General features: G+C 47.5%; 1 protein-coding gene across 4 annotated transcripts in view; it reads left to right on the plus strand.

Annotated features, from left to right (window-relative positions):
* CDK5RAP2 (CDK5 regulatory subunit associated protein 2) overlaps positions 1-26739 on the plus strand; it is a 185412-nt gene that overhangs the window by 116966 nt on the left and 41707 nt on the right. For 2 of the 4 annotated variants that reach the window (XM_060100621.1, XM_060100622.1), the window contains exons 21-24: positions 4961-5393; positions 16179-16389; positions 20553-20675; positions 25103-25679. In XM_060100621.1, the coding sequence (XP_059956604.1) occupies positions 4961-5393; positions 16179-16389; positions 20553-20675; positions 25103-25679 (1344 nt within the window). The remainder of the gene's footprint in view (positions 1-4960; positions 5394-16178; positions 16390-20552; positions 20676-25102; positions 25680-26739) is intronic. The other 2 variants (XM_060100623.1, XM_060100624.1) reach the window with 1 other exon arrangement.

Raw genomic sequence — 26739 nt, forward strand, 5'->3', positions numbered from 1 at the left:
AGGGGTTACCTAGGCCTCTTCATCTCAGGCCAAGTGCTTCCATACCCTTTGCTTCACTTATCAAGGTCAACGCCAGTTTGCAAGTTGTGAATCCAGTGGCCAGTGTTCGCTTTCCCGCAGCGGTGGCCACGCTCCCCGGCCTCTGTTCACAGCTCCCCTCTCTATTTTCCTTCTCCCTCACTGGCCTCTCCTCCTCAGCCTCCTGTGCTGGCTCCTCTTCCTCTGCTGGATGCTGGACGCTGGATGTTGGAGTGTCCCGGAGCTCCGTTCTAGCTCCCTTTCCCTCTCTGTACCTCCTTTGTCCACGGCTGCAGAGTATGCTGTGTGACTTCCAAATTCATACCCACGGCCCAGACTCCCCCCTTCAGATCACCGGGTCAGCTGCCTACTTGCTGTCTCCACCTGTGTGTCTGACAGGTGCTTTCAACTCTAATCGGTTTATTTTCTTTTATTTAAAAAAATTTTTAATTAAAAAAAATGTATTGATTTATTTATTTTTCGCTGCATTGGGTCTTCGTTGCTGCGCATGGGCTTCCTCTAGTTGGGCTACTCTTCTTCGTGGTGCGCAGGCTTCTCATTGCGGTGGCTTCTCTTGTTGTGGAGCATAGGCTCTAGGCACGCGGGCTCAGTAGTTGTGGTTCGTGGGCTCTAGAGCGCAGGCTCAGTAGTTGTGGCGCACGGGTTTAGTTGCTCTGCGGCATGTGGGATCTTCCCGGACCAGGGATCAAACCCGTGTCCCCTGTATTGGCAGGCAGATTCTTAACCACTGCGCCACCAGGGAAGTCCCTCTAATTGGTTTAAAACCCACCCCCCTGTTCTAATGTGCTTCTCTGCTGTTCTTCCACGAGTTACTTAATAGCACTGCTGTGGCCGAAGGTGTGGCTTCCACAGTCCTCACAACTATCAGTAAGTCCTGTTGTTCCACCTGGAAAATGTATCCCTCATCCACCCACTCACGTCTCTACGGCTGCCCTCTTAGTCCAGCTTAGTCCAAACTGTCACATCTCATGCCTGAACTCCAAGAGCACAGCCTTCTAAAGTGTCTCCCTGCTTCCGTTTTTGCCCCTCTGTAGCCATTCTCCACAGACGAGCCAGAGCCAGCTTTCAAAAACTTAGATGAGATTATGTTTCTTCTGTGCTTAAAGCTTTCCGATGGCTTTCCGTTACCTTTAGAGTAAGATCAGAGCTCCTTGGCCTGGCCTCTGCCTGTTTCTGTGTCTTTATCAGCTACCTCTCTTGTTCACACTCACCTTTCTGTTCCTCAGTCATCCAAGCTTGTTCTCACCTCAGGGCCTTTGCAGTAGCAGTTCCCGCTACCTGGCACGCTCTTTTCCCGGGATGTGGTGTCTCAGCCCTGTAGAGAGGCCTTTCCTGACCACTTGGTCTAACAAGAATCCCTGCTTCTACACGTTGTCTCAGGACTGCCGCCCTCCTCCCCTCCTTCTCGTCCCTCCTTCCTTGTATTTCTCCTTGCCTTGCACTGTCTTATTTAGTTACCCGTGTCTGTATGGATGTCTGTCTCCTCAGTGAAACGTCAGCGCCATGATTCTTTTTCACCATGCATTTCCACCGCCTTACGTGACACATGGGAGAGGCTCAATGAATATTTGAATGACTGTGCAGACAATTAGAAGCTCAGCATCATGGGCCTCCCTGGTGGCGCAGTGGTTGAGAGTCCGCCTGCCGATGCAGGGGATACGGGTTCGTGCCCCGGTCTGGGAGGATCCCATATGCCGCGGAGTGGCTGGGCCCGTGAGCCGTGGCCGCTGGGCCTGCGCGTCCGGAGCCTGTGCTCCGCAACGGGAGAGGCCACAGCAGTGAGAGGCCCGCATACCACAAAAAAAAAGAAAAAAAAAAAAGAAGCTCAGCATCATAACAGAAGGTTTACGTTTAGAAAACTAAAAAGAATGCAGTGCTTCTTTGGAGTCAGAAAGGTCTGCGTCTGCATTCTTTCTTCTGCCACTTTGCTGGGAGATCTTGAATCTTCACGAGCCTGTTTTCTTCATCTGTGAAATGGGGTTAGTAACAGCCCCCATCTCAGTCTTACTGTGAGGACTAAAGCTATTTAGTGTATTTAAGGGATCTGGCACACCGTTAAGTGCTTAGTAAATGTCAGTTCCTTTCCCCTTATGCCTTCTATGTGGCAAAGATGCTCAGGGTATATAAACAACGTTTGGGCCTCTGACAGGACCCTCGGACTGAACCATTAAAACGGTCCTGATTATGGCGATAGCTTAATGAATCTGCTGTTCAGATTTCTAGCAGAGTAACACTTGAAATGTTAGCAGCTCTGCTACTTTAGTATATTATAATGGCCTCTTTCACCACCTTTTACTACCCATTTGTAAGTCTTCTTTCCTGGATTTTATTGTGTGTTGTTTGGTAGTGAGTAATGGTCCTCCTTTGGCTAGCTCACTAGCAACTGTTATTATTTTCAATCTATATTAAGGGAAGGAGAGGGAAGGAAAATTTAGTTTAACATGCTTGAAATACCAGAAATATTTTTTGAAGTCTGGGTTTACTAAATTTTAAGATGGTTTGTGTAGTCTAGATGATTCCATATTAGAAATGAAAAATGTACCACACGTTTTAGTTTTGTTTTTCATACTTCTAGTTTTTACCCTGTTTCAGTGTGCTGTAGCTGTTTAAGTTGAATTAAATTGATTCTGCCCCAGAGCTGGATGTTAGGAATCCAGGTAAGAGTTAAGGCTTCATCCCTGCCCTTAGAGGGCTCAGTGGGGAGACAACATGAGGGTACCTGTCACTTCCAGTGATAACAAAGATACAGAGGACGGGGAGGCCAAGGTCTGTTAAGGCAGTCAGTTGTTCCGGTCTCTGACAAGGTTTTTTGAAATAATGCAGGCAGGAGAAACTGCAGAGAGGAGAAGGGTCTCCTTTATTTTTTAGATGATTGACATATACTTATTTTAAGTCTTCTTCAGATTGCTTTATTATTTTTATTTCCTTGAGTGTGAACTCTCTCATCTTTTAGATTGCTGTCTTTCATAATAGTGGGTTTTGTTTGCAACAGTGGTTTGTGTCAGCAGCCCTGCTCTGCCCGCCATCCTTGCTCCTCCCCATGCGGTGGTTTTGAAGTTGCCTTGACTTGTCCCTCTAGGTCTTACTTTAGGGGCATGAAATTTGCATGGGTCTTCTTCCAACCATGGGAGTTAAATTTCTGCTTTCTGCGGATGCCCTCTTTATCATGGCAATGGGTCTCCTCCTCTGTTTCTGACCTTTGGATACATCTTATTTGATTCTGAGTCCTGTAGTGCACCTTGACCATTTTTTTGTCTTGTCTGTTTTGCTGTCCTTTATGTATGTTTAGAGCAGATGGTAGGGGCTCTTGAGTGTACTCTCACCACCGTCCTGACGGGCAATCTCTCCATTCATTCTCTACACATGGCACGTGTGTGGCCATGCATGCTGTCACACAGAGTCTCCCAGTGGCTCTCCTTTCCCTAACATGGATGAGGTCTTCCAGCCTCACCTCCCTGCTCTCCACAGTGTGTCTTGACTCCATTCATATTGTTTTCCATGCTTAGAAGGTTCCATTTCCCTTCCCCCAGCTAACCTCTCATCAACCCTAGAGGCCCTTTTTTGGTGTTCTTCCTGCCACCCACAGTCTGGACACCCTGGGATGCTTGCCCGTAAGCTTCCCAGACTTCCACAGTGCCTGTGTTTCTCTTTTTAGCCTGTGGAGTAGTGATTTGTTTACACATCTGCCTCTAACACCAGGCCCTGCAGGCACTTCTGCAGCCCCAGCGCCCATTATGGTGTCTGGCCCAAGAAACACACTCACAAGGGATTCTTCTGGAACTGCTCCAGAGTCTTCTACATATTGGCTTAGTTTGAGTTCCTGGGAAAGCAGAGCCTGAGGTAACCACTTGGGTACAAGTGGTTTATTTGGGATGTGACTCCAGGCAGAAGGAAGGAGGGAGGAGGGAGACTAAGGTAGGGATGGAGGCAAAGCCAGGAAGGCTGCGTTATGATCTGGTTGCTGCTGTGGGCAGCTGGGCTTCTGCCCTGCCAGCCACCCTCTGAGGGATGGTGTAGACCCTGCGTCAGCGCTGGCCCTCTGAAGGACGGGAGACTGGAACATTCACCCAATGGCTCTCTTCCTCCACTGGTTAGGGTTTCCCCTGGAGCCATACATGGGTCTGCACTTGCCCGCTGCCCTGCTGGCCGGCTCAGAGAGCTCTGGGAAAGGGCCCAAGGCAGCAGAGAGATGCCGTGGGCGCTGGCGGAGGGACTGTCTGTTTATAAGAGCCATCAACGCAGCTGCAGCTGAAATCCCAGGGAGGCCCAGGCCGTGTGGCAAGGGGCGTGAGAAGCGTCTGCTACCCATATACGCTCTCGTTTAATCCTCTCAGCGTCCTGTGGAGGAAGACCCATCTTGCTTTCCAAGAATCACAGAGTTAGAATCTGAAGCCATTTTGTCTGATTTCAAAGCCACTGATCTTTTTATCCAGAGCAGTTCCCAGCATCCCTTCATTCGATACCTTTTCTGAGCACCGACTGTGCACCATGTGGCTCGTGGATCTGCCAGGTTGGCTAGATTCATCCAAAGCCATACTTGCCCCTGAATGTAGGGATGGGCCCAGGGGGGTGGGCGGACCTTGCAACCGTCACACGTACCTTATGCCTCTGTTTGCTCTTCCGAAGCCCAGCCTGCATCCAGGTAGCTGTGTGCCCCCCTCACTTGCTATGCACCTGCGTCAAATCAGTTCTCTCCTTCTCCTCCATGAAGGAGACACGTGGTACCTACCTGGTGTGGTTGTTCTGAGGTGACCTGGATAACAGAGTTGGCGTGGGTCCTGGCACGTGGCAGGTGCTCACTGTGTTTAAATTCAACAGAATCTGGGCCAGAATCGATGGGGAAAACTTAGGAAAGTGGGTCGGTGACAAGGCCATAGCAGAAAGCTGAGTCCTCCCACTTCCTTCCCTTTTGGAAAAACAGGCCGGACCTTCTGAAGGTTCTCCGAGAACTGCTTCTGGAACAGACATGCTTGAGAGAGCAGGAAGCTTCGGGAGAACACCTTGACGGGAAAACGGAGAAGACACTTAGGCAGATGGCCGTTCAGCTAAGAGGTGAACTCGGACGTTTCATCCAAGCCAACTTGTCTTCCAAGCCACGTGATGAACTCAAGTGGCCTCCGGGAGCCCAGCTAGCAAAGGTGGCGGAGGCGTCCAAGGTGGAACAGAAAGATGCCTCCGTGCAGACCATGGCTGTGGAGGGCGACACAGTCAGATTCAGACATGTGGGCACGAGAGAGCCTTGGGAAGAGAAACCAACAGACGCCGTATTCAGTGCCGAGCATCAGCCGGAGAACTTGTGCAGGATGCCAGGGCGGCAGGCCGCTGCTCCCTCCTTCCCCAGGGGGACCGAAAAAGTAAGTTTTTCCACATATTACTTACTTAGTTACTTATTAAATATAGACAAAAAACTTAAATCACCTCCGATCCCACTACTTTTAAAAAATTTCTATAAAGTCTGGTGTCTCTCTCTGCCTGTACTTATCTTGGCCTCTACCTAGAGGTGTGTGTCCGTCCTGATCTTCCCCAAAGTGTTACCAACATTTCCTCCCTCCCTCTCTCCTCCCCCATCCCAGCCCTCTCTTATTTATCTATAACTCATGATATCTGTGTGTTTTCATTATAAAAGCAGAGTCATGTGTGTACATCTGTCTGTAGCTTACTGTTCCATGTTATGCATCAGGAACATCTTTCCTTGTAATGGCTGCTAAGATTCCACTGTGGGGAATGTACCAAAGTTTACATAATTTTCCCCTGTTGATGGACCTTTACTTTTGCCAGTTGCAGTAAAACTGGAATGACCTGACTTTAGGGGTAGGGACGAGAACCTAGGTTTTATTTTGTACGGACTTTGTGTCTTAGAGGTACCGTTCTGTGGGCTTTGTCTCCATTCTCTTATCCTTACAACACCTGTCAAAGATGAGGAAGCAGGTCCCGAGTGCCCATGGTCAGCCAGCTGTGAGGGGCCTGACTGCACAGCCGTGCCCTTTCCCTGGGTCAGGCTCCTGTCTAGCCTGTGCTGGCTTGAGTGGTGGGGTCTGGTTTTGGTGGGTGAATGCTTGCATTTTGCTTCAGTCAAGATCCTTTTTCTAGATGCCTCTCCTCAGATACCATCAAATATGCCAGATTGTGAAAAACCAGACTCTCCTGGCAGTGTTTGATCGGACCTTTTACTAAAACCCTCCTGGGGAGGAGGGGTTGGGATTGAGGGGCCCCATAGCAGGGATATGGGAGCGGCTTGGGAGAGAAGGAGAGAGGTCGTGTTTGTGGTAGGGCTCCAGCGACTGGTCTTCTTGTTTCTGATGGGTGTTTTGTCTCTGAGAAATCAGCTGTGCACACTGCTTCATAGCATCAGAATGGAGAATTAAGTTTATTTTCTGACCAGTAAATTACTGCTTTTGTGCATACCAAAGAGAGTTAGATATATCATTAGCAAAATTGCTTTTGATTGTTTTAAATTATGCACCAAAACTGTAATTTCTAGAAAAGGGTTTCTAAAGATATCAGTAGAGACCAAAAAAAAAAAAAAAAAAAAAAAGACACTGCCATTATATTAACAGTACTCGAGATGCAGATTTGTGCAATTTGGCTAGAATAGAGATGCTCTCATCTGCCCCAGCTAGTTTAGTTTGTACCTGTGTATTAGGAAAACTAGATGTTGTGTGTGTGCATGTGTTTTTTCCCCCCTGCTATCTGTGAGGGAGATAGCATCCTATATTCAGGAAAATTAGATAATCAAATGAACTTAATTTCCCCAAATATATTGAAAAAAATTTTCCATTTGGGATTATCTTCCTGCTGGTATCTTCAAAAGGAAGGCTACTGTGTTTATTTTTTAGCATCTGCTATATATGCCAGGATTGTGCTAGATATTCTATTCATGTATCATCACAGTTAATCTTCTCACCAAGCATATGAGTTAGGTAGGTATTGCCTACATTTTGCATGTGAAGAAATATAAGCTCTGAAAGGCTCAGAAAATTGTCCTGAGTGACTCAGTCGTTGAGAGGAGTAGCAGGGGCGTAAAGTGGAGTCTGGTTTTAGAGGCAGACAGGGATATTGTAACCCATCTTTCTCAGGGAGGGAGGAGCTCTCTTACCACCAGTTTGGCCTTCGGTCTATGCAACATAGAAGAAAATTTAATGGTCTTCTCTGTGGTCTTTGGTTAGTCAAGGAATCAGTAATCCTTGAGCTTAGGCTAGAACTGTGGCATCCTGTTAATAAAAAGAACCTCTTTGCAGCCCAGGGGCAAAACAGGGAGACGGGACATACTTCTGGTTGAGTTACAGAGGCGAGATGCTGGGCTGTACAGATACACCCGTGATTGCATTGGGCCTCGCCGCTCACCTGCTCTGAGTCCTTGGGTCAGTCACCTGACTTTCAGTGGCTCCAACGGGATCATTGTGACCTGGCACCCGGGGCTGGCGTGCTGGCTCAGTGAAGCAGTGTGTGCCGAGTGCCTCAGGCCGTGTCCGTGGTGGGAGCTCAGGGTGTGTGCCTTCCTGTCCCCTTTCCCTCCCCAAGTGAGAAGTTCCAGGATGCCACCTCTAATAAGGTGGTAGGTGGGATTCTGTTCGGCATCCATAAGGTAGCATTTTGTGTGGTGTTATTTTGGAAGCGGCATTAGGGTGACTGACGGCAGCCTTCCAGCCTGAAATTGGCTTTGGCATTTGTGCACTTGCAGCTATCTTCCCTGCTGCCATATGACACACAGATTTGGATCCAAGAATAGAGATTGGTGGAGACTGAGGCCCAAGCAAGTGACTTATTTTCCAGCCCTTTTTGACGAGGTGTCCACCTCCTCCCGAGGGGTCCCTGACACCACCGCAGACTGTTCTTGTCCTTGAACCTGTTCTCTCCTCTTGTGTGGAATTTCAGGGCAGAAAGTCTCTCACTTTTCTTAACTGGGCAGTGGAGGTTGAAGAGCTAGTCTGAGGCTCAGCTCTCCAGCCTTCTTATTGTATGATACTGGGCTGGTTGTTTGACGTCTCAGTTCTTCATCTGGAGAATAGGTATAATAACTTCTGTAATCCTCTGAGCTCTGGGAATGCAGAGTTCACCCGAGGATTACGGGAGTGCATGCTTGAAAGCATTTGACATCCTAGAACGTGCAAGAAGGGCTCCTTCTTCTTCTTTCCTTCTTGAGAGGCTCTGCTGATTTCCTCCTTTCCAGGGTCCCAGCCATTATTGACTACAATCAATTTTAGAACATAACCTTATCCCAGGCAGAAGCCCCGAGCCCATTAGCAGTCACTTACTATTTCCCCCACCTGCGCACCCCTAGCTGAAGGCAGCCACTAAGCTTTTTTCTGTCTTTATAGATTTGCCTGTTCTGGATATTTCATATAAATGGAATCACGTAGTCTGTGATCTTTGGTGACTAGCTTCTTCCACTTTTAAGGTTCGTTCGTGCTGTAGCAGGTATCCGTAGTTCATTTCTTTTTATGGCCCAGTGATAGTCCATTGTATGGATATACCACATTTTATTTATCCATTCATTAGTTGATGGACATTTGGGCAGTTGCAACCTTTCAGATATTATGAATAATGTTGCTGTGAACATTCATGTACAAGTTTTTGTGTGTACATGTGTTTTTAGTTCTCCGGGATATAGATCTAGGAGTGGAATTGCTAGGTCATGTAGTAACTCTGTTTAACGGTTTGAGGAACTGCCAGACTCTTTTCTAAAGTGGCTGCAGCTAGTTTACAAAAGTTTTCACCAGCATGTGAGGGCTCCAATTCCTCCACATCCTCACCAGCAATTGTTATTATCTTTTCGATTATAGCCATCCTAATGGGTAGGGAGTGGTGGTATTTCATTATGATTTGATTTGCATTTCCCTGATGATGAATGATTTGAACATCTTTGCATGTGCTTATTGACCATATGTATGTCTGCTTTTGAGAAATGTCTTGCAGATCCTTTGCCCATCTTTTAACTGAGTTATTTGTGTTTATTTATTTATTTATGGCTGCGTTGGGTCTTTGTTGCCGCAGGCGAGCTTTCTCTAGTTGCAGCGAGCGGGGGCTACTCTTCATTTCAGTGCACAGGCTTCTCATTGTGGTGGTTTCTCTGGTTGCAGAGCACAGGCTCTAGGCACGTGGACTTCAGTAGTTGTGGCACGTGGGCTCAGTAGTTGTGGCTTTCAGGCTCAGTAGTTGTGGCGCACGGGCTTAGTTGCTCCACGGCATGTGGGATCTTCCCGGACCAGGGATCGAACCCGTGTCCCCTGCACTGGCAGGTGGATTCTTAACCACTGAGCCACCAGGGAAGTCTTAGGCCTCTTAAGTTATTATTTGTATGTTCATTCCACAAATAGTCGTTGAGCACCTACTATATTACTAGTTCTTGTGCTCAAAGCTGTGGATAGAGTATGAATAAGAAACACAGAATCCATGAATCCTGAAGCTTATAGGCTGGTGCAGAAGATAGACAAAGAACAAGTAATTACATAGGCATTTAATTATTATGGTCCTAATGTTTTTCTGAGGAGAATTCCGAGGGGGCAGTGAGTATGTAACAGGGAAATCAAGGCCCATTCTCCTGAGGAAGGCACATTTGATCTGAGTCCTAATGAATGTGTTGGGATTAGTGGGAGAGGTGGGGGTAGGCAAGAAAAAGTATTCTAGGCAGAGGAGATAGCATATGCCAAGGTCCTGAGGTGGAAGGAACAAACCATTTTGAGGAATGGATAGGAGGTCTCTGGCTGGAGGTTGGGGTGGGGGTGGGGAGGGGCAGTAACTTAGGCTGCAGTAGTGCACAACATGTGGGCTCTGGTAAAGACTGTGACCTTTGCCATATGAGAACTGGGGAACAATTAAAATAGTTTTAAGCAGGAGCGGGGGTGTGTTGCCTGTTTTGGTACAGTATGGCAAGTGGGTTACAAAGGGCAAGAATGAGTGTGGGGAGACACCTCAGGAGGCTGTTTCTGTAGCCTGGATGAGAGCTCACAGCCTCTTGGAGTTGGGCGGTGGCCGCGGAGGATGAGAAGCAACAGAAGAATTCATAGACACCTAGGGAGTTGGAGTTAGTGAAACCTGGTGAGTGATGCAGTTGGGTGAGGTGCATAAAGGGAATTTTATTTTATTTTATTTTATTTTTTTATCATCCCCCCACCGCGTTCCCCCCTTGGTGTCCATACGTTTGTTCTCTACGTCTGTGTCTCAATTTCTGCCCTGCAAACCGGTTCATCTGTACCATTTTTCTAGGTTCCACATATATGCGCTGACATACGATACTTGTTTTTCTCTTGCTGACTTACTTCACTCTGTATGACAGTCTCTAGATCCACCCACGTCTTTACAAATGACCCAATTTCGTTCCTTTTTATGGCTGAGTAATATTCCACTGTATATATGTACCACATCTTCCTTATCCATTCGTCTGTCATTGGGTATTTAGGTTGCTTCCATGACCGGGCCATTGTAAATAGTGTTGCAATGAACATTGGGGTGCATGTGTCTTTTTTTTTTTTTTTTTTTTGCGGTATGTGGGCCTCTCACTGTTGTGGCCTCTCCCATTGCGGAGCACAGGCTCCGGACGCGCAGGCTCAACGGCCATGGCTCACGGGCCCAGCTGCTCCGCAGCATGTGGGATCTTCCCGGACTGGGGCACGAACCTGTGTCCCCTGCATTGGCAGGCGGACTCTCAACAACTGCGCCACCAGGGAAGCCCGCATGTGTCTTTTTGAATTATGGTTTTCTCTGTGTATATGCCCAGTAGTGGGATTGCTGGGTCATTGGTAATTCAATTTTTAGTTTTTTAAGGAACCTCCATACTGTTCTCCATAGTGGCTGTATCAATGTACATTCCCACCAACAGTGCAAGGGGTTCCCTGTTCTCCATACCCTCTCCAGCATTTGTTGTTTGTAGATTTTCTGATGATGCCCATTCTAACTGGTGTGAGGTGATAACCTCATTGTAGTTTTGATTTGCATTTCTCTAATAATTAGTGATGTTGAGCAGCTTTTCATGTGCTTCTTGGCCATCTGTATGTCTTCTTTGGAGAAATGTCTATTTAGGTGTTCTGCCCATTTTTTGATTGGGTTGTTTGTTTTTTTAATATTGGGCTGCATAAGCTGTTTATATATTTTGGAGATTAATCCTTTGTCCGTTGATTTCATTTGCAAATATTTTCTCCCATTCTGAGGGCTGTCTTTTGGTCTTGTTTATGGTTTCCTTTGCTGTGCAAAAGCTTTGAAGTTTCATTAGGTCCATTTGTTTATTTTTGTTTTTATTTCCATTACTCTAGGAGGTGGATCAAAAAAGATCTTGCTGTGATTTATGTCAAAGAGTGTTCTTCCTATGTTTTCCTCTAAGAGTTTTATAGTATCCGGTCTTACATTTAGGTCTCTAATCCATTTTGAGTTTATTTTTGTGTATGGTGTAGGGAGTGTTCTAATTTCATTCTTTTACATGTAGCTGTCCAGTTTTCCCAGCACCCACTTATTGAAGAGACTGTCTTTTCTCCATTGCATATCCTTGCCTCCTTTGTCATAGATTAGTTGACCATAGGTGTGTGGGTTTATCTCTGGGCTTTCTATCTTGTTCCTTTGACCTATGTTTCTGTTTTTATGCCAGTACCATATTGTCTTGATTACTGTAGCTTTGTAGTATAGTCTGAAGTCAGGGAGTCTGATTCCTCCAGCTCTCTTTTTTTCCCTGAAGACTGCTTTGACTATTCGGGGTCTTTTGTGTCTCCAAACAAATTTTAAGATTTTTTGTTCTAGGGCTTCCCTGGTGGCGCAGTGGTTGAGAGTCCGCCTGCTGATGCAGGGGATACGGGTTCGTGCCCCGGTCCGGGAAAATCCCACATGCCGCGGAGCAGCTGGGCCCGTGAGCCATGGCCACTGAGCCTGCGCATCGGAGCCTGTGCTCCGCAACAGGAGAGGCCACAACAGTGAGAGGCCCGCCTACCACAAAAAAAAAAAAAAAAAAAGATTTTTTGTTCTAGTTCCGTAAAAAATGCCATTGGTAATTTGACAGGGATTACATTGAATCTGCACATTGCTGTGGGTAGTAAAGTGATTTTCACAATATTGATCCTTCCAATCCAAGAACATGGTATATCTCTCCATCAGTTGGTATCATCTTTAATTTCTTTCATCAGTGTCTTAGAGTTTTCTGCATACAGGTCTTTTGTCTCCCTAGGTAGGTTTATTCCTAGGTATTTTATTCTTTTTGTTGTGGTGGTAAATGGGACTGTTTCCTTAATTGCTCTTTCAGATTTTTCGTCATTAGTATATAGGAATGCAAGAGATTTCTGTGCATTAACTTTGTATCCTGCAACTTTACCAAATTCATTGATTAGCTCTAGTAGTTTTCTGGTGGCATCTTTAGGATTCTCTATGTATAGTATTGTGTCATCTGCAAACAGTGACAGTTTTACTTCTTCTTTTCCAACTTGTATTCCTTTTATTTCTTTTTCTTCTCTGCTGTGGCTAGGACTTCCAAAACTATGTTGAATAATAGTGGTGAGAGTGGACATCCTTGTCTTGTTCCTGATCTTAGAGGAAATGCTTTCTGTTTTTCACCACTGAGAATGATGTTTGCTGTGGGTTTGTCGTATATGGCCTTTATTATGTTGAGGTAGGTTCCCTCTATGCCCACTTTCTGGAGAGTTTTTATCATAAATGGATGTTGAATTTTGTTAAAAGCCTTTTCTGCATCTATTGAGATGATCATATGGTTTTTCTCCTTCAATTTGTTAATATGGTTTATCACATTGATTGATTTATGTATATTGAAGAATCCTTGCATCCCTGGGATAAATCCCACTTGATCATGGTGTATGATCCTTTTAATGTGTTGTTGGATTCTGTTTACTAGTATTTTGTTGAGGATTTTCGCATCAGTATTCATCAGTGATAGTGGTCTGTAATTTCCTTTTTTGTAGTATCTTTGTCTGGTTTTGGTATCAGGGTGATGGTGGCCTCATGGAATGAGTTTGGGAGTGTTCCTCCCTCTGCAATTTTTTGGAAGAGTTTGAGAAGTATGGGTGTTAGCTCTTCTCTAAATGTTTGATAGAATTCACCTGTGAAGCCATCTGATCCTGGACTTTTGTTTGTTGGAAGATTTTTAATTACAGTTTCAATTTCATTACTTGTGATTGGTCTGTTCATATTTTCTATTTCTTCCTGGTTCAGTCTTGGAAGGTTATACCTTTCTAAGAATTTGTCCATTTCTTCCAGGTTGTCCATTTTATTGGCATAGAGTTGCTTGTTACAGTAGTCTCTTAGGATGCTTTGTATTTCTGCAGTGTCTGTTGTAACTTCTCCTTTTTCATTTCTAATTTTATTGATTTGAGTCCTCTCCCTCTTTTTCTTGATGAGTCTGGCTAATGGTTTATCAATTTTGTTTATCTTCTCAAAGAACCAGCTTTTAGTTTTCTTGATCCCTGCTATTGTTTTCTTTTTTCTATTTCATTTATTTCTGTTCTGATCTTTATGATATCTTTCCTTCTGCTAACTTTGGGTTTTGTTTGTTCTTCTTTCTCTAGTTCCTTTAGGTATAAGGTTAGATTGTTTATTTGAGACTTTTCTTGTTTCCTGAGGTAGGCTTGTATAGCTATAAACTTCCCTCTTAGAACTGCTTTTGCTGCATCCCATAGGTTTTGGATCATCGTGTTTTCATTGTCATTTGCCTCTAGGTATTTTTTTATTTCTTCTTTGATTTATTCAGTGATCTCTTGGTTATTTAGTAACATATTGTTTAGCCTACATGTGTTTCTGTTTTTTACGTTTTTTCCCCTGTAATTCATTTCTAATCTCATAGCGTTGTGGTCAGAAAAGATGCTCAATATGATTTCAGTTTTCTTAAATTTACTGCGGCTTGATTTGTGACCCAAGATGTGATCTGTACTGGAGAATGTTCCGTACGCACTTGAGAAGAAAGTATAATCTGCTGTTTCTGGATGGAATGTCCTATAAATATCAACTAAATCTATCTGGTCTATTGTGTCATTTAAAGCTTCTATTTCCTTATTTATTTTCATTTTGGATGATCTGTCCATTGGTGTGAGGTGTTAAAGTCCCCCACTATTACTGTGTTACTGTCTATTTCCTCTTTTATAGCTGTTAGCAGTTGCCTTATGTATTGAGGTGCTCCTATGTTGGTTGCGTATATATTTATAATTGTTATATCTTCTTCTTGGATTGATCCTTTGATCATTATGTAGTGTCCTTCCTTGTCTCTTGTAACATTCTTTATTTTAAAGTCTATTCTATCTGATATGAGTATTGCTACTCCAGCTTTCTTTTGATTTCTATTGGCATGGAATATCTTTTTCCATCCACTCACTTTCAGTCTGTATGTTTTCCTAGGTCTGAAGTGGGTCTCTTGTAGACAGCATATATATGGGTCTTGATTTTGTATCCATTCAGCAAGCCTGTGTCTTTTGGTTGGAATATTTAATCCATTCATGTTTAAGGTGATTATCGATATGTATGTTCCTGTGACCATTTTCTTAATTGTTTTGGGTTTGTTTTTGTAGGTCCTTTTCTTCTCTTGTGTTTCCCACTTAGAGAAGTTCCTTTAGCATTTGTTGTAGAGCTGGTTTGGTGGTGCTGAATTCTCTTAGCTTTTGCTTGTCTGGAAAGCTTTTGATTTCTCCATCAAATCTGAATGGGATCTTTGCAGGGTAGAGTAATCTTGGTTGTAGTTTCTTCCCTTTCATCACTTTAAGTATATCATGCCACTCCCTTCTGGCTTGTAGAGTTTCTGCTGAGAAATCAGCTGTTAACATTATGGGAGTTTCCTTGTATGTTATTTGTCATTTTCCCCTTGCTGCTTTCAATAATTTTTCTTTGTCTTTAATTTTTGCCAATTTCATTATTATTTGTCTCAGCGTGTTTCTCCTTGGGTTTATCCGGTATGGGACTCGCTGCGCTTCCTGGACTTGGGTGACTATTTCCTTTCCCATGTTAGGGAAGTTTTTGACTATAATCTCTTCAAGTATTTTCTTGGGTCCTTTCTCTCTCTCTTCTCCTTCTGGGACCCCTATAATGCGAATGTTGTTGCGTTTAATGTTGTCCCAGAGGTCTCTTAGGCTGTCTTCATTTCTCTTCATTCTTTTTTCTTTATTCTGTTCCACAGCAGTGAATTCCACCATTCTGTCTTCTAGGTCACTTATCCGTTCTTCTGCCTCAGTTATTCTGCTATTGATTCCTTCTAGTGTAGTTTTCATTTCAGTTATTGTATTGTTCATCTTTGTTAAACATTTCTTGCATCTTCTCCATCTTTGCCTCCATTCTTTTTCCAAGGTCCTGGATCATCTTCACTATCATTATTCTGAACTCTTTTTCTGGATAGGCTGCCTATCTCCCTTCATTTAGTTGTTTTTCTGGGGTTTTATCTTGTTCCTTCATCTGGTACATAGCTCTCTGCCTTTTCATCTTGTCTGTCTTTCTGTGAATGTGGTTTTTGTTCCACAGGCTGCAGGATTGTAGTTCTTCTTGCTTCTGCTGTCTGCTTTCTGGTGGATGAGGCTATCTAAGAGGCTTGTGCAAGTTCCCTCAGGGCATTTTAAAAATGGCTGCCAGTTTTGGTCTGTGCAGCAAGTGGAGGGTGGTCTGATTCACCGAGACAGAGGTCGTCGGAGTGCTGGAGCTGTGGGATGTGGGCCTGGGGTGATAGAATGAAAGAGCCCAGTTTTCAGTTGACTTGAAAGGGCTGGTGGGCCGTCAGAAATGTGTAGGTTGGGCAGGTTCAGAGCTCTGAGAAATAGCCATGGGACTAGGCACCTAGTAGCCCCCGAAAACCTTAGTAAGGGGTGGTTCTGGTGGCCTGGCGGGGTGAGAGGCAGATTGACTTAGGCTTAGGAGAGGGTGGGAAGTGAGGAAATAGATAAGGAGCTAGAAAACGTTTCCCAGAAGGTTGTGTGGGGAAAAGGACTGCTGTGTAGGGAGCATGTGGAACGTTCAGAGAGACACGGCCGGGCTTAGGAGGGTGTCGAGGAGGAACAGCTTGACACTTGTCAGTCAGAGGAGGGACCTGCCAAGACACAGATCTGCAGGCTGGGGGATAAACGGAGGTGCCGTTATCTGGACAGGCACTTTGAGTCCTGTTTCATAAGGTTGGCACGAGCGTGTTGACTATGCGACCAGAGGAAGTGTATTCATTGTCTCCCTGGGTGTACTTTCAGCATGTGAAGAAGTCCCGCTTGCCCATCCTGATAAAAGCATCGCAGTCACTGGGGAGTGTGTGCCGGCTCCCTGCCCCCCAGGAGGTGGTGGCCCAGCAGCAGGGGGAGCTGAAGGAGTTTAAAATTCCCAGCAAGCAATGTCACCAGAAGTTAATTCTGGCTGAAGCAGTGATGGAGGGGAGGCCAGCACCAGACAAAGCGCTCCTGAAAGGTAAGCACCAAGGAAACCGTATCCTCTGCGAGAAGATGAACGGCGTGACGGGACGGCCAGAAATGTCAGCCGCGTTGTTTGGAATTGCAATACGTTTGAGTGTAAATTTCATGAATTGCAGTGACTAATCTTGCCTCTTGACAAATATACAATCGAGGGAACATGATAAGGAAAGCTCATTTGTTGCTTTTATTCCAGAGGGGCAGAGGGGGACTGGTCATGCTCCCAGGCCTTGTGAGGTCACTGCCCCCTTCACTTGCAGTTGTCTGGGGGCTCCATCTGTGGAGGCCTCAGTCCTCTTTGCAGGGTTCTCTGGATGGCCAGGCCGCAGTTGTTTGGGTTCTTCGGGGCTCATTCCAAACCCTACTGACTTTATGGCTTCTAGAAGTGACCTGCCTCCCTACTCACTTGGAATCTGCTGTCTTTGCTCTACTGGGAGCTCCCCAAGTAGAGAGCCTTGGGGTTACAGAGTATCAGGGTGAGACTCCTAGACTTGGAGGGAGCATGTCAGTGGGATCCTCTAGCCCGAGACAGTGGTGCTTAAGAGATATTGCCCCTTTGAGAGTCTGGGGAAAGCTGAGGGCCTTCTCATGCGTGTAGCACCGTCCATCATCTGTAGAGCGCTCGTGAATCCACAAGAGCTGGATTCTGTTGACTCCTGATTGTTTTTTTTTTTGTTTTTTTTTTTGCAATACGCGGGCCTCTCACTGTTGTGGCCTCTCCCGTTGCGGAGCACAGGCTCCGGATGCGCAGGCTCAGCGGCCATGACTCACGGGCCCAGCCGCTCTGCGGCATGTGGGATCTTCCTGGCCCGGGGCACGAACCCGTGTCCCCTGCATCGGCAGGCGGACTCTCAACCACTGCGCCACCAGGGAAGCCCTTGACTCCTGATTTTGAACTTCTGCTCTAAGCGAATGACAACAGCACACAATAACAAGAACAGCAACAGTGGTCTTTTATGTATTTATTCGGAAAGGATGTATCAGGTCCTCCTGTGTGCCAGGCACCGGGGAGATAGTGAACAAAAGAGACCGAGTCTGTGTCCAGCTCGTATATCACAGGGGGAGGAAGACAGTAAGCCGTGAGCAGATGTATCGTGTGTGAAATGATCGGTGCTGTGGAGGGAGATAAAGCCGGTGAAGGACATGGGTAACGTGGAGCGGGGGTCAGGTTTGCTAAGGTACGTGGAGTCATAGAGAGCGCCTCCCCGATGAGGCGATATTCGGGCGGAACCAGGAGGAGAAGGGGTCAGGGTGGTGGCAGACCCGCTAGGCCCTCATAGGCCAGCCTAGGGCTTTGTCTTTTACTCCGGGTAAGGTTGGAAACGGCCAGAGGGTTTTGAGCAGCAGAGTCACGTGATCTGACTTATGCTTTAAAGCAGGGATTGGCAAACTGTGTCCTGTGGACCAGGCTCGCTGTGGGTTTTTGTAAAGTTCTATGGGAGCACGGCCCCCTGCGTTCATTTGCACCTTGTCTGTGATGGTCTTTGCGCTGTGATGCAGGGTTGAGTAGTTGTGATGGAGACCCCGGGGCTTGCAGTCTCAAATATTCGTTATTTGGCTTTTGAAGAAAAGTAGGCTGGCCTCTGCTTTAAAGGATCACTTTTTTAAAAATATAATTTTATTTATTCATTCATTTATTTATTTAATTTTGGCTGCTTTGGGTCTTTGTTGCTGCGTGCGGGCTTTCTCTAGTTGCAGCGAGCAGGGGCAACTCTTCGTTGCAGTGCACGGGCTTCTCATTGTGGTGGCTTCTCTTGCTGTGGAGCACAGGCTCGAGGTGCGTGGGCTTCAGTAGTTGTGGCACGTGGGCTCAGTAGTTGTGGCGCATGGGCTTTGTTGCTCCACGGCATGTGGGATCTTCTCGGACCAGGGCTCGAACCTCTGTCCCCTGCATTGGCAGGTGGATTCTTAACCACTGAGCCACCAGGGAAGTCCTAAAGGATCACTTTTAATGTGAACCATGGGAAGGATGGAGATGTCATACCCTGAGATGGAAGGATTGAGGAGAGCCAGGCTCAGGGGGCCTCAGGGGTCTGGTTTGGAACTCTTGAGATGCCTGTTGGAGGAGAGGTCTGGGCCAGGTCAGCATGTTGCTGGTATTTGAAGCTCTGAGGCTTGGAGACAAAGGAGGTAGGTCTGGGAACCGAGCCTGGGCCTGAGAAGGAGCAGCCAGTGGGGTGGGCGGCCCAGGGAGCATGGCCTCCCGAAGCCGAGTGCGGAGCAGATTAGCTGTGTCGGATGTGCTAGTGAGACAAGTAAGTCAAGGACTGGGACTTGGCCTTGGGATTTAGCGTTGGGGGAGTCCTTTGGGGACCTTGAAGGGCGCTGTTTCCATGGAGCGGGCAGGGCTACTGGCGTGGGTTCTGGAGAGAAGGGAGGAGAGAAATTGGATACAAGAATAGGCAACTCGGTGGCGGGGGGGTCGCCATGGAGGGGTGGAGAGGAGCAGGACAGGCGGGGGCCACGTGGCCATGAATCTCGAGGGATTCCATGAATCGGGACGGTGGGTGTCTGCAGGAAGGCGGGTGTTGTCACTGGTATAGTCTCACAGCATGAGCTGTGAAGCCAGAGTTCTTAGGGAAGAGAGAGAATGGTCTGGAAGTGTCAGTGAAGAACAAAGGTGCTCACACACTTCCAGGCCTATAGTAGAAGGGAGAGAAGCACCCACTCCTGGGGAGGTGGCAGGAGAAGCAGTGTTTGCTGAGGAAGGGTTGGAGACACAGGTGGACGATAGCGTCCGAGCGGGGGGTTTTCAGAGCAGTTCAGGCCTGGGAGGTGCCTGGGGGCCTCGGCCTGCCCATGGTGGTAAAATAAAATGAGTGCCCGTTACTTACTGGACCCCACTGTCCACTTTATTTCTTTATTTTTTAAATTCTTTTCTTTTTTTTTTTTTAAACGCCACATTTGTTTATTTATTTATTTTTTTGGCTGTCTTGGGTCTTCGTTTCTGTGCGAGGGCTTTCTCTAGTTGTGGCAAGCGGGGGCCACTCTTCATCGCGGTGCGCGGGCCTCTCACTATCGCGGCCTCTCTTGTTGCGGAGCACAGGCTCCAGACGTGCAGGCTCAGTAGTTGTGGCTCACGGGCCTAGTTGCTCCGCGGCATGTGGGATCTTCCCAGACCAGGGCTCGAACCCGTGTCCCCTGCATTGGCAGGCAGACTCTCAACCACTGCACCACCAGGGAAGCCCCCACTGTCCACCTTACATCCATGATCTTGTTGAATCCTCCTAACAGTCCTCTGAGGCAGGGACACTAATTATTCCCATTTGATCGTCGAGGCATTTCAGAGATAAAGGGACTTGGCTACGGTCACACTGTTGCTGACATCCCAACCCGGATCGGAACCAGCCTGCCTGATTTCGGAGCCTTTACTTTCCCCCTACTGTTTCTGGGAGCCTAGTATATGATACCGTGTGTATGGATTTTACGATGAGCCACGTAGCCAGAGGTATTTTCTGTTTAATCTTAGGTTGTCTTTTGGGTTTACCACAGTTGAGGTTTTAAGATAAGTTGGGCTTTGGTAGGATTGCTCTTCCCTCCCTCCTTCCTTTCCCAGCGTCCTTCCTCCATCCATCTACCCATCCGGGCACCCGTTCACGCATGCAGTGAATATTCCCTGAGCGCCTGCTGTGTACCTGGCCTCACGCACAGGGTGTAGGGGAGAGAGAGGAAGAAGATGCAGTCTCTGCCTTCTGAGGGCTCCCTGTCTCCTGGGGCGGGGACAGGGACCGCGGCAAAGGTGGCTGAGCCGCACAGGGGCCCTGGCACCTTGCCCAGGGCTTGCCATTTGTGCTTAACAATGTTTTGATTTCTTGCTGAGACCCTGGGGCGCCTCAGCCAGGGGCTGCTTCTGCAGCTGCCTGGAAGGCCCCTGAGGCCCGTCTTCTTGGGAAAAGCGGGCATGAGTCTATAGAATTCATTTTCTCACTCATGGTTTTAGAAGAGCCTGGACTTAAACCGTTTCAGACAAGCTGCAGTATATTTATGCTTTTTATGTCCTGTTATGGCAGCTCGATAGATTAATTTTATCTTATGAATTGCATTTTGCCTCCCCAGTGTTTTTATTTTCCCTGTTGTATCTTTGTGTTTTTCTTAGTTGCTTGGCTAAGTTTCAAGCCTATGGTTTTATCTGGTTTTCTTTCTCTTTGTGGATGCCTGTAGCCCAGCCCCACATGGGAGCAGCCTACCAGGACAGCCTGGGAGAGCAAGAAGGACTCAAAGCCACGCCCTGTGTCTGGAGAGACAAGGAAAGGGACAAGGATCAACAGGCCAGCTGCGAGACCGGTCAGAATTCACCCCCTATGCCTCTTGAACAGCTACTTTGTGCCGGGCACCATTTGGGGTGTTTTATACAAAAATTATTACTAAGCCCTGCAACAGCCATCCTAGGGCGTCATCACTGTTCCCATATAACACTTGAGGAGGCTGAGGGGTTTGAGAGTCAAGGTATAGTAGGGTGTCAGAGCTTATAGTCCACTTGTCTGACACTTTTCTAACAGGCAGTGGGCTGGGCTCTGGTGGTTCAGCCTCAGAGGACTCAGGGCCTGCCCTCAGGGGCCTCGCCCTCAGCCAGCCGTCCTCAGCGTCCCTGCAGTGCTGGCTGTTGGTAGGTGTGCACGGTTGGCCTCCCACTGCCCGGGGGTGGGGTGGACGAGGGGCAAGCCTGAGCTGACACCTGGTTTGGGGGTTTGTCAGGTGGGTCAGTGGGAAAGGTGCAGAGACATGAGTGAGGCCCCAGGCAAGCTGTATCCTTCTTAGAATGATGAAGTATTGCAGGCGTACAGATAAGCACAAAGAGTAATAACAATATTCATGATCCCATTCAACCACGAACAGATGCTTACATTTTTTCTTTTACCTTAGATTCCTTTTTCCCCCTTAATTTAAAAAAAAAAATCACCATTAAGGTGGCCCCGATTCACTCTGGAAGAAATCATTGTCTTCAAGATCCTAAATTTGTCATGGGGTGGCCATGGGGAAATGTAGTCTCTGGGGAAATACTGAGCTGTGGGCCCTATTCCCAATGGCGTATGCTTCCCAAGGCCTCCAGTCAGTACACTGAATACGTGGTCACAGGCTTCCGCGTGTTCTGGGCTTTGAGGAGAAAGCCACTCTCCCAGATAATCAAGTGCCCTTTAGCTGAACTGTAGGAAGGTCCAGAATTGCACTGTTTCCTATAATGTAAATAAATGGTCCTGGGGACATCTTTTGATTTCCCGTTCGTGGTTAGTTGGTTACTAAAGGCTTCTTGACTGATTGGCAGTTTCCCCTTTCCTCTCAAATCCCCATCATTCGTGACCTTTCTTCCTTTTTCTTATTGTGCTTGCCTCCGCCTGAATTTCCTCCCTTTAACTGTTGCCCAGCTGATGCCTCCTCCTTCTGGTCTCTGCTTAAACGTCACTTTCCAGGGAAGGCCTTCCTGAACATTTGCATCTGCCCACCACCACGTTTTGGTCTCATAGCGACTTTGCTCAGTGACTGCCCTCCACGAGGCGGGTACTGCCTGTGACAGCTTCACTGCTGGCTCTTCCTCAGTAGCTCTTGGACAGAAACTTGAGAAATGGATGAAGGGGGTGCCACAGTCATTACTGGCCTTCACATCGAGGGTTGAGGACTGTCTTTCCTTGTTATGCCCCCCTGAGATGGGGACCCCAGTTGCAGGAGGGATATATCAGGAGGCAGTATTCAGATGGTTGGACCACCAGGCTCGGACAGGGGGCTCTGCTGCTTACTTGCCCCGAACCTTGGGCAAGTTCTTACCTCTAAACCTCAGTTTCCTGTTTTGTAAAATGGGATTATGAGTGACGCCTCACAGGGTTGTTGTGACGATTAAGTGGACAGCATAGAGCTGGGTGCCTGGGCCAGGTCCCAGCACAGAGTTAACGTGTCCTGACGCCTTGATACACCTGCAGGTTCACACTGTACACTACGGCTTATAATCCTCCATCTCTCACACCCTCTATGCAGTGATTTTTTTTTTTTTTTTTTTTTGTGTGTGTGGTATGCGGGCCTCTCACTGTTGTGGCCTCTCCTGTTGCGGAGCATGGGCTCTGGACGCGCAGGCTCAGTGGCCATGGCTCACGGGCCCAGCCACTCCGTGGCATGTGGGATCTTCCCGGACCGGGGCACGAACCCGTGTCCCCTGCATCGGCAGGCGGACTCTTAACCACTGCGCCACCAGGGAAGCCCTATGCAGTGATTTTTTTAAATGAAAATATCCTCCTTTGGACCTTTATTGAGGGCTATGGAACAGAGAATGCAAAGCCGCATCGCCATGCTGATGCTGAGCTGTGAGACTTGCCATGTACTGGCCTGGGAGCCTAGAAGTCAGATCCTTGCCTCTGTGAAGTCACAAATTGCTGTAGGTTAGGGACACTTCTCAAGTCAAAATTATGAGTGTCGAGTGTCTGAGTGTGTTTAAGGAGCAGAGTTTAAAGTGGGGGTCCAAGTGTGGACGTGAGGGTGACACCTCCCAGACACGATGAGGGTGTGTGTGTGTGCGTGTGTCTAAACAGTCTGTGTCACAAAAGGACACGTGTACAGGGCTTACATTTGTCTTTGCCTCATGATCACTTAACGAAAGTCATCAAAACTGATCTTTATTCCCATGCGTGAACATCACTTCTTGCCATGAAATTCCATTATCATGAGGTTGTTATAGCAAAGATATTTCCTTATCTTGGAGTGTGATTCACTGGAGAAAAGCCTTGTTGAGATTTCTCCCTCTGTGTCTCTTACACTCGTTCAGCCAGCAGGACTTACTGAGTACCTTCTCTGCTCCAGGCCCCATGCCAGACACTGGAGAAACAGGTGAATGACATGGTCTCCACCCTAAAGGACCTCAAGAGATGAGTTTTTCTGACAAATTTTGTGCACTAAAAATGCTCCATCAGGAGTGCTTCCTTGAGGTCACGTAGCACCAGCTTTCTAAAGTAAAAAAGTTTATTTTATGGTATTTGCATCATGAGCAGAGAGACAAGGATGGGCTTAAAGCCACGAGGAGCAGCCGCAGAACCCAGAAATTGGAATATACAGTCTGACAAGGATTTGTATGCGCCTTTCCTTCTGAGAGGTCTCCTAGGTCATCTCATCCAACCCACGTTGCTGCCCTGGCAGCGTTTCCCCAAGTCTACAAGGCTTTGTTCGCGAGCCTCCTGTGATAGGTGTTCTCTTCCATCTTTGAACACTTTCAGGGAAGCAAAGGATATTCGTATTAGTTGGTCTCCTTCGCTGCTGTGTGCCAGACACTGTTAGCCTTTTTGCGGGTATTGTCCCATTTGATCCTGAAAACAAAACAGAAGCCTTAGGCTTCGCCGTAATTGATGTTCTCTCCATTTTGCAAATGAAGCTACTGAGGCTCAGAGAGGCTAAGTCACTTGCCTAAGGTCACGCAGCTAGTAAGCGGCAGAGCCAGAGTTTGAAACCAGATCCGTTGGATTTCAGAGACGGGTTTTTCTACTATATTCTGCTGCTGCTTAAGTATTCAAACCACTCCTTGTATTGAGCTGAGCTTTCCCTGGACAGCAGGCATTGTGGTACGTGGTTAAGGACAGAAGCTCTAGACTCAGGCCCGACCTTGAAACCTCACAACAGGCACATAAGACATCTCTTTGGGGAAACTGAGGCTCTGGGCAGTGAGTTACTTGCCTAACGCTGTGCAGCCAGCGAGTAGCAAAGCTGGGTATGTGCCCCCTTCTCTTTGGCTTCAAAGCTGCGTATTCTTTCTGCAGTACCATTCTGCCTCCCACAGGAGTTTGGCCACATACCTGGGGATTTAAACTAGCTGTAAGGAGGTATTTCCTGGTAGGATTGTGAGTCAGTGAAACAGCTCGCTACAGGGGACATCACGGCATCTCCGGAAACTTGTCGATGTGGAGATGAGAGGATGACTCTCATCTGCTGTGGACTTTAGAATTACTGGGTTTTGATGTTCCTTCACTCATTCCCCAGTAGTTTTTCAGCCCTTCATTGACACCAGGTCTGGGCTGGGTACTGAACAAGGCACTGAGAATGGGAAGATGTAAGGCCAGTCCCTGCTGGGAAGGAACTTGCCATCCAGTGAGGGAGAGAGGAACCCAAGTAACTAAGTGCTGTGTAAATAAATGAGTAAGCCAATGGTCAGTCATATGCCAGCACCGAGCACGTGGTACCTCTGTCTCGGGTGTTATGTATAAGGTGCTGTGGAAGCACAGAGGGGAGTGACTGTTTTGCATAGCTTGGAGATGGGCTTGCAGAGGAGAGAAAATCAGGTCTAGGTGCTGAAGGATGAGGAGTTCACTGAGGAGGAGTTAAGGAGGGAGCCAGGCGTATTCCAGGCAGGGGAACAGCATGTGCAAAAGCACGGAGGCATGAGCAGCCTGGTGTGTGCAGGGAATTATGGTTAATTTAGTAGGGACTCTCCATAGGTGGTGCCAGGGGATGTTCCTGAAAAGGTTGCCTGGAAGTAGATCAAGCAGGGTCTCAGATGCCGTGAGAAAAAGTTTCGATTTAGGTGGGAGTTGGTGGTTATCGTGGTTGAATTCACTTTTTAGAACAGTCGCTCTGAGGAAGAGGATGGATTGAGAGGGAAGAGGGAAGGCCAAGAGCCAGAGGGGCTTGGTGGGAGGCTCCCGCGGTGGTTTCTGCTTGGCGGTGGCTGTGAGGAAGGACCGAGGGGATGGATTTCAGCAGTGGAGATGGAGACACCGACATGAATGTGTTTTGATTTTCAGACTCCGAAATTTACCAGCCTGATGACCTTGCCATCTTTCCACCATGCGAAGAGAATACTTCTGAAGATTTTCCAGGCCCCACTTCCGTAGCTACATACTTGAGTCCTAAGAGTCCGTTTTCCGCTAAAGTCACTGTGGTTGAGACTGATCAGCTGGAGAACGGCGATACCTCAAATGATAAAGAAACCTTAAAACGGAAAATCTGTGACTTGGAAACCGAGCTCGAGGTCTACCGGAACTTCATAATGCAGCTTCAAAAGCACTCCCAGTTCAGTGAGGCCATCATCACAGTTTTGTGCGGGAGAGAAGGGGCCCAGGACGGCTTGAACAAGTCCAAGGGCAGTACCGATGAAGAAGAAATGACCTTTTCAGGTTTGCACCAAGTACGTTATGTGAAACACATGAAAATCCTCCACGCGCTGGCCCCAGAGATGATTGACGGCAGGGCGCTGGAGAGCCTCAGACTGCAGCTGGTGGACCAGGAATATGAGCTGCAGAAGGAGAAGAATTTGAACATGGAACTTTTCGGTGAAATCCATAACCTGCAGAATAAGTTCAGAGATCTCTCACCCTCAAGGTATGTCCCACCTGTCTTCTCCCAGGTTTAAGCCTGCAGTTCCCCAACTTGCCACTAGGTCGGCGCCCCTGAGCTAAAAGGGAATGCTGCCCTGTGATGGGGGTCCGGTGTGTGCTGGGGAAGGCTTGAAGGCACCGTTAAGGCAGCTATGCCTGCGGGGAAGGGACATGTGAGGCCACAAGGAACAGTGGCTGTGCACATACTAGTCTGTGTCTTCTGAAATTGGCCAAGCAGGTTTTGCCCTCCTCAGGCTGCGGACTCGGGGTTAAAGGTTTTATACCAGTCACCTGGTGAGTTATAGTAAGTTTGCCGAATGGCAGTGTTTACCCCTGACCCTGTTAATGGCTTTTACTGTGCTGGCGGGGGGGTGGTGAGGTGGAGGGGTTCAGCGGGGAGAGGGCAGTGCTGAAACTGATGTCCTAGGCAGGGTGGGAGGAAAGTAAATCCTGGCCACATCTGTACCCTTCAAGGTCATCTTAGAGACATAAGCCTGTGTTGAAAGAGAAGAATCCTCAGGTCACGAAGATACGTTTTACGGGCATAGATATATACAGTTTTGCTTCACGAGCTTCGACAAACATGGGCTCATTTGTAAAGCTGACCTTCATTCGACACTAATTTGAGACAAACACATTGTTCTGAATTGGCAGGAGCCAGAGTGCATGTTTCATAACCTCCCAGACCGTGTGCTTGAGGGCAGCTGGTATTTAGTGAGTGGCAGTTGGGTCAGACCCCTAGTGAGGCACTTTTCTTACTTAACCCTCACAGTCACCTGAGAGTGAGGTGTTCTTTTTTTTTTTTTTTTTTTTTTGCGGTACGCGGGCCTCTCCCGTTGCGGAGCACAGGCTCCGGATGCACAGGCTCAGCGGCCATGGCTCACGGGCCCAGCCGCTCCACGGCATGTGGGATCTTCCCAGACCAGGGCACAAACCCACGTCCCCTGCATCGGCAGGCGGACTCTCAACGACTGCGCCACCAGGGAAGCCCAGAACGAGTTGTTCTTAAACTGTGTGTTTGTAGGTGAGGAAATGGGGCCCCAGAGAGGCTGCCGTGACTGAGA

The sequence above is a fragment of the Mesoplodon densirostris genome, chromosome 6, assembly GCF_025265405.1.
Source record: "Mesoplodon densirostris isolate mMesDen1 chromosome 6, mMesDen1 primary haplotype, whole genome shotgun sequence".
Classification (NCBI taxonomy): Eukaryota; Metazoa; Chordata; class Mammalia; order Artiodactyla; family Ziphiidae; genus Mesoplodon; species Mesoplodon densirostris.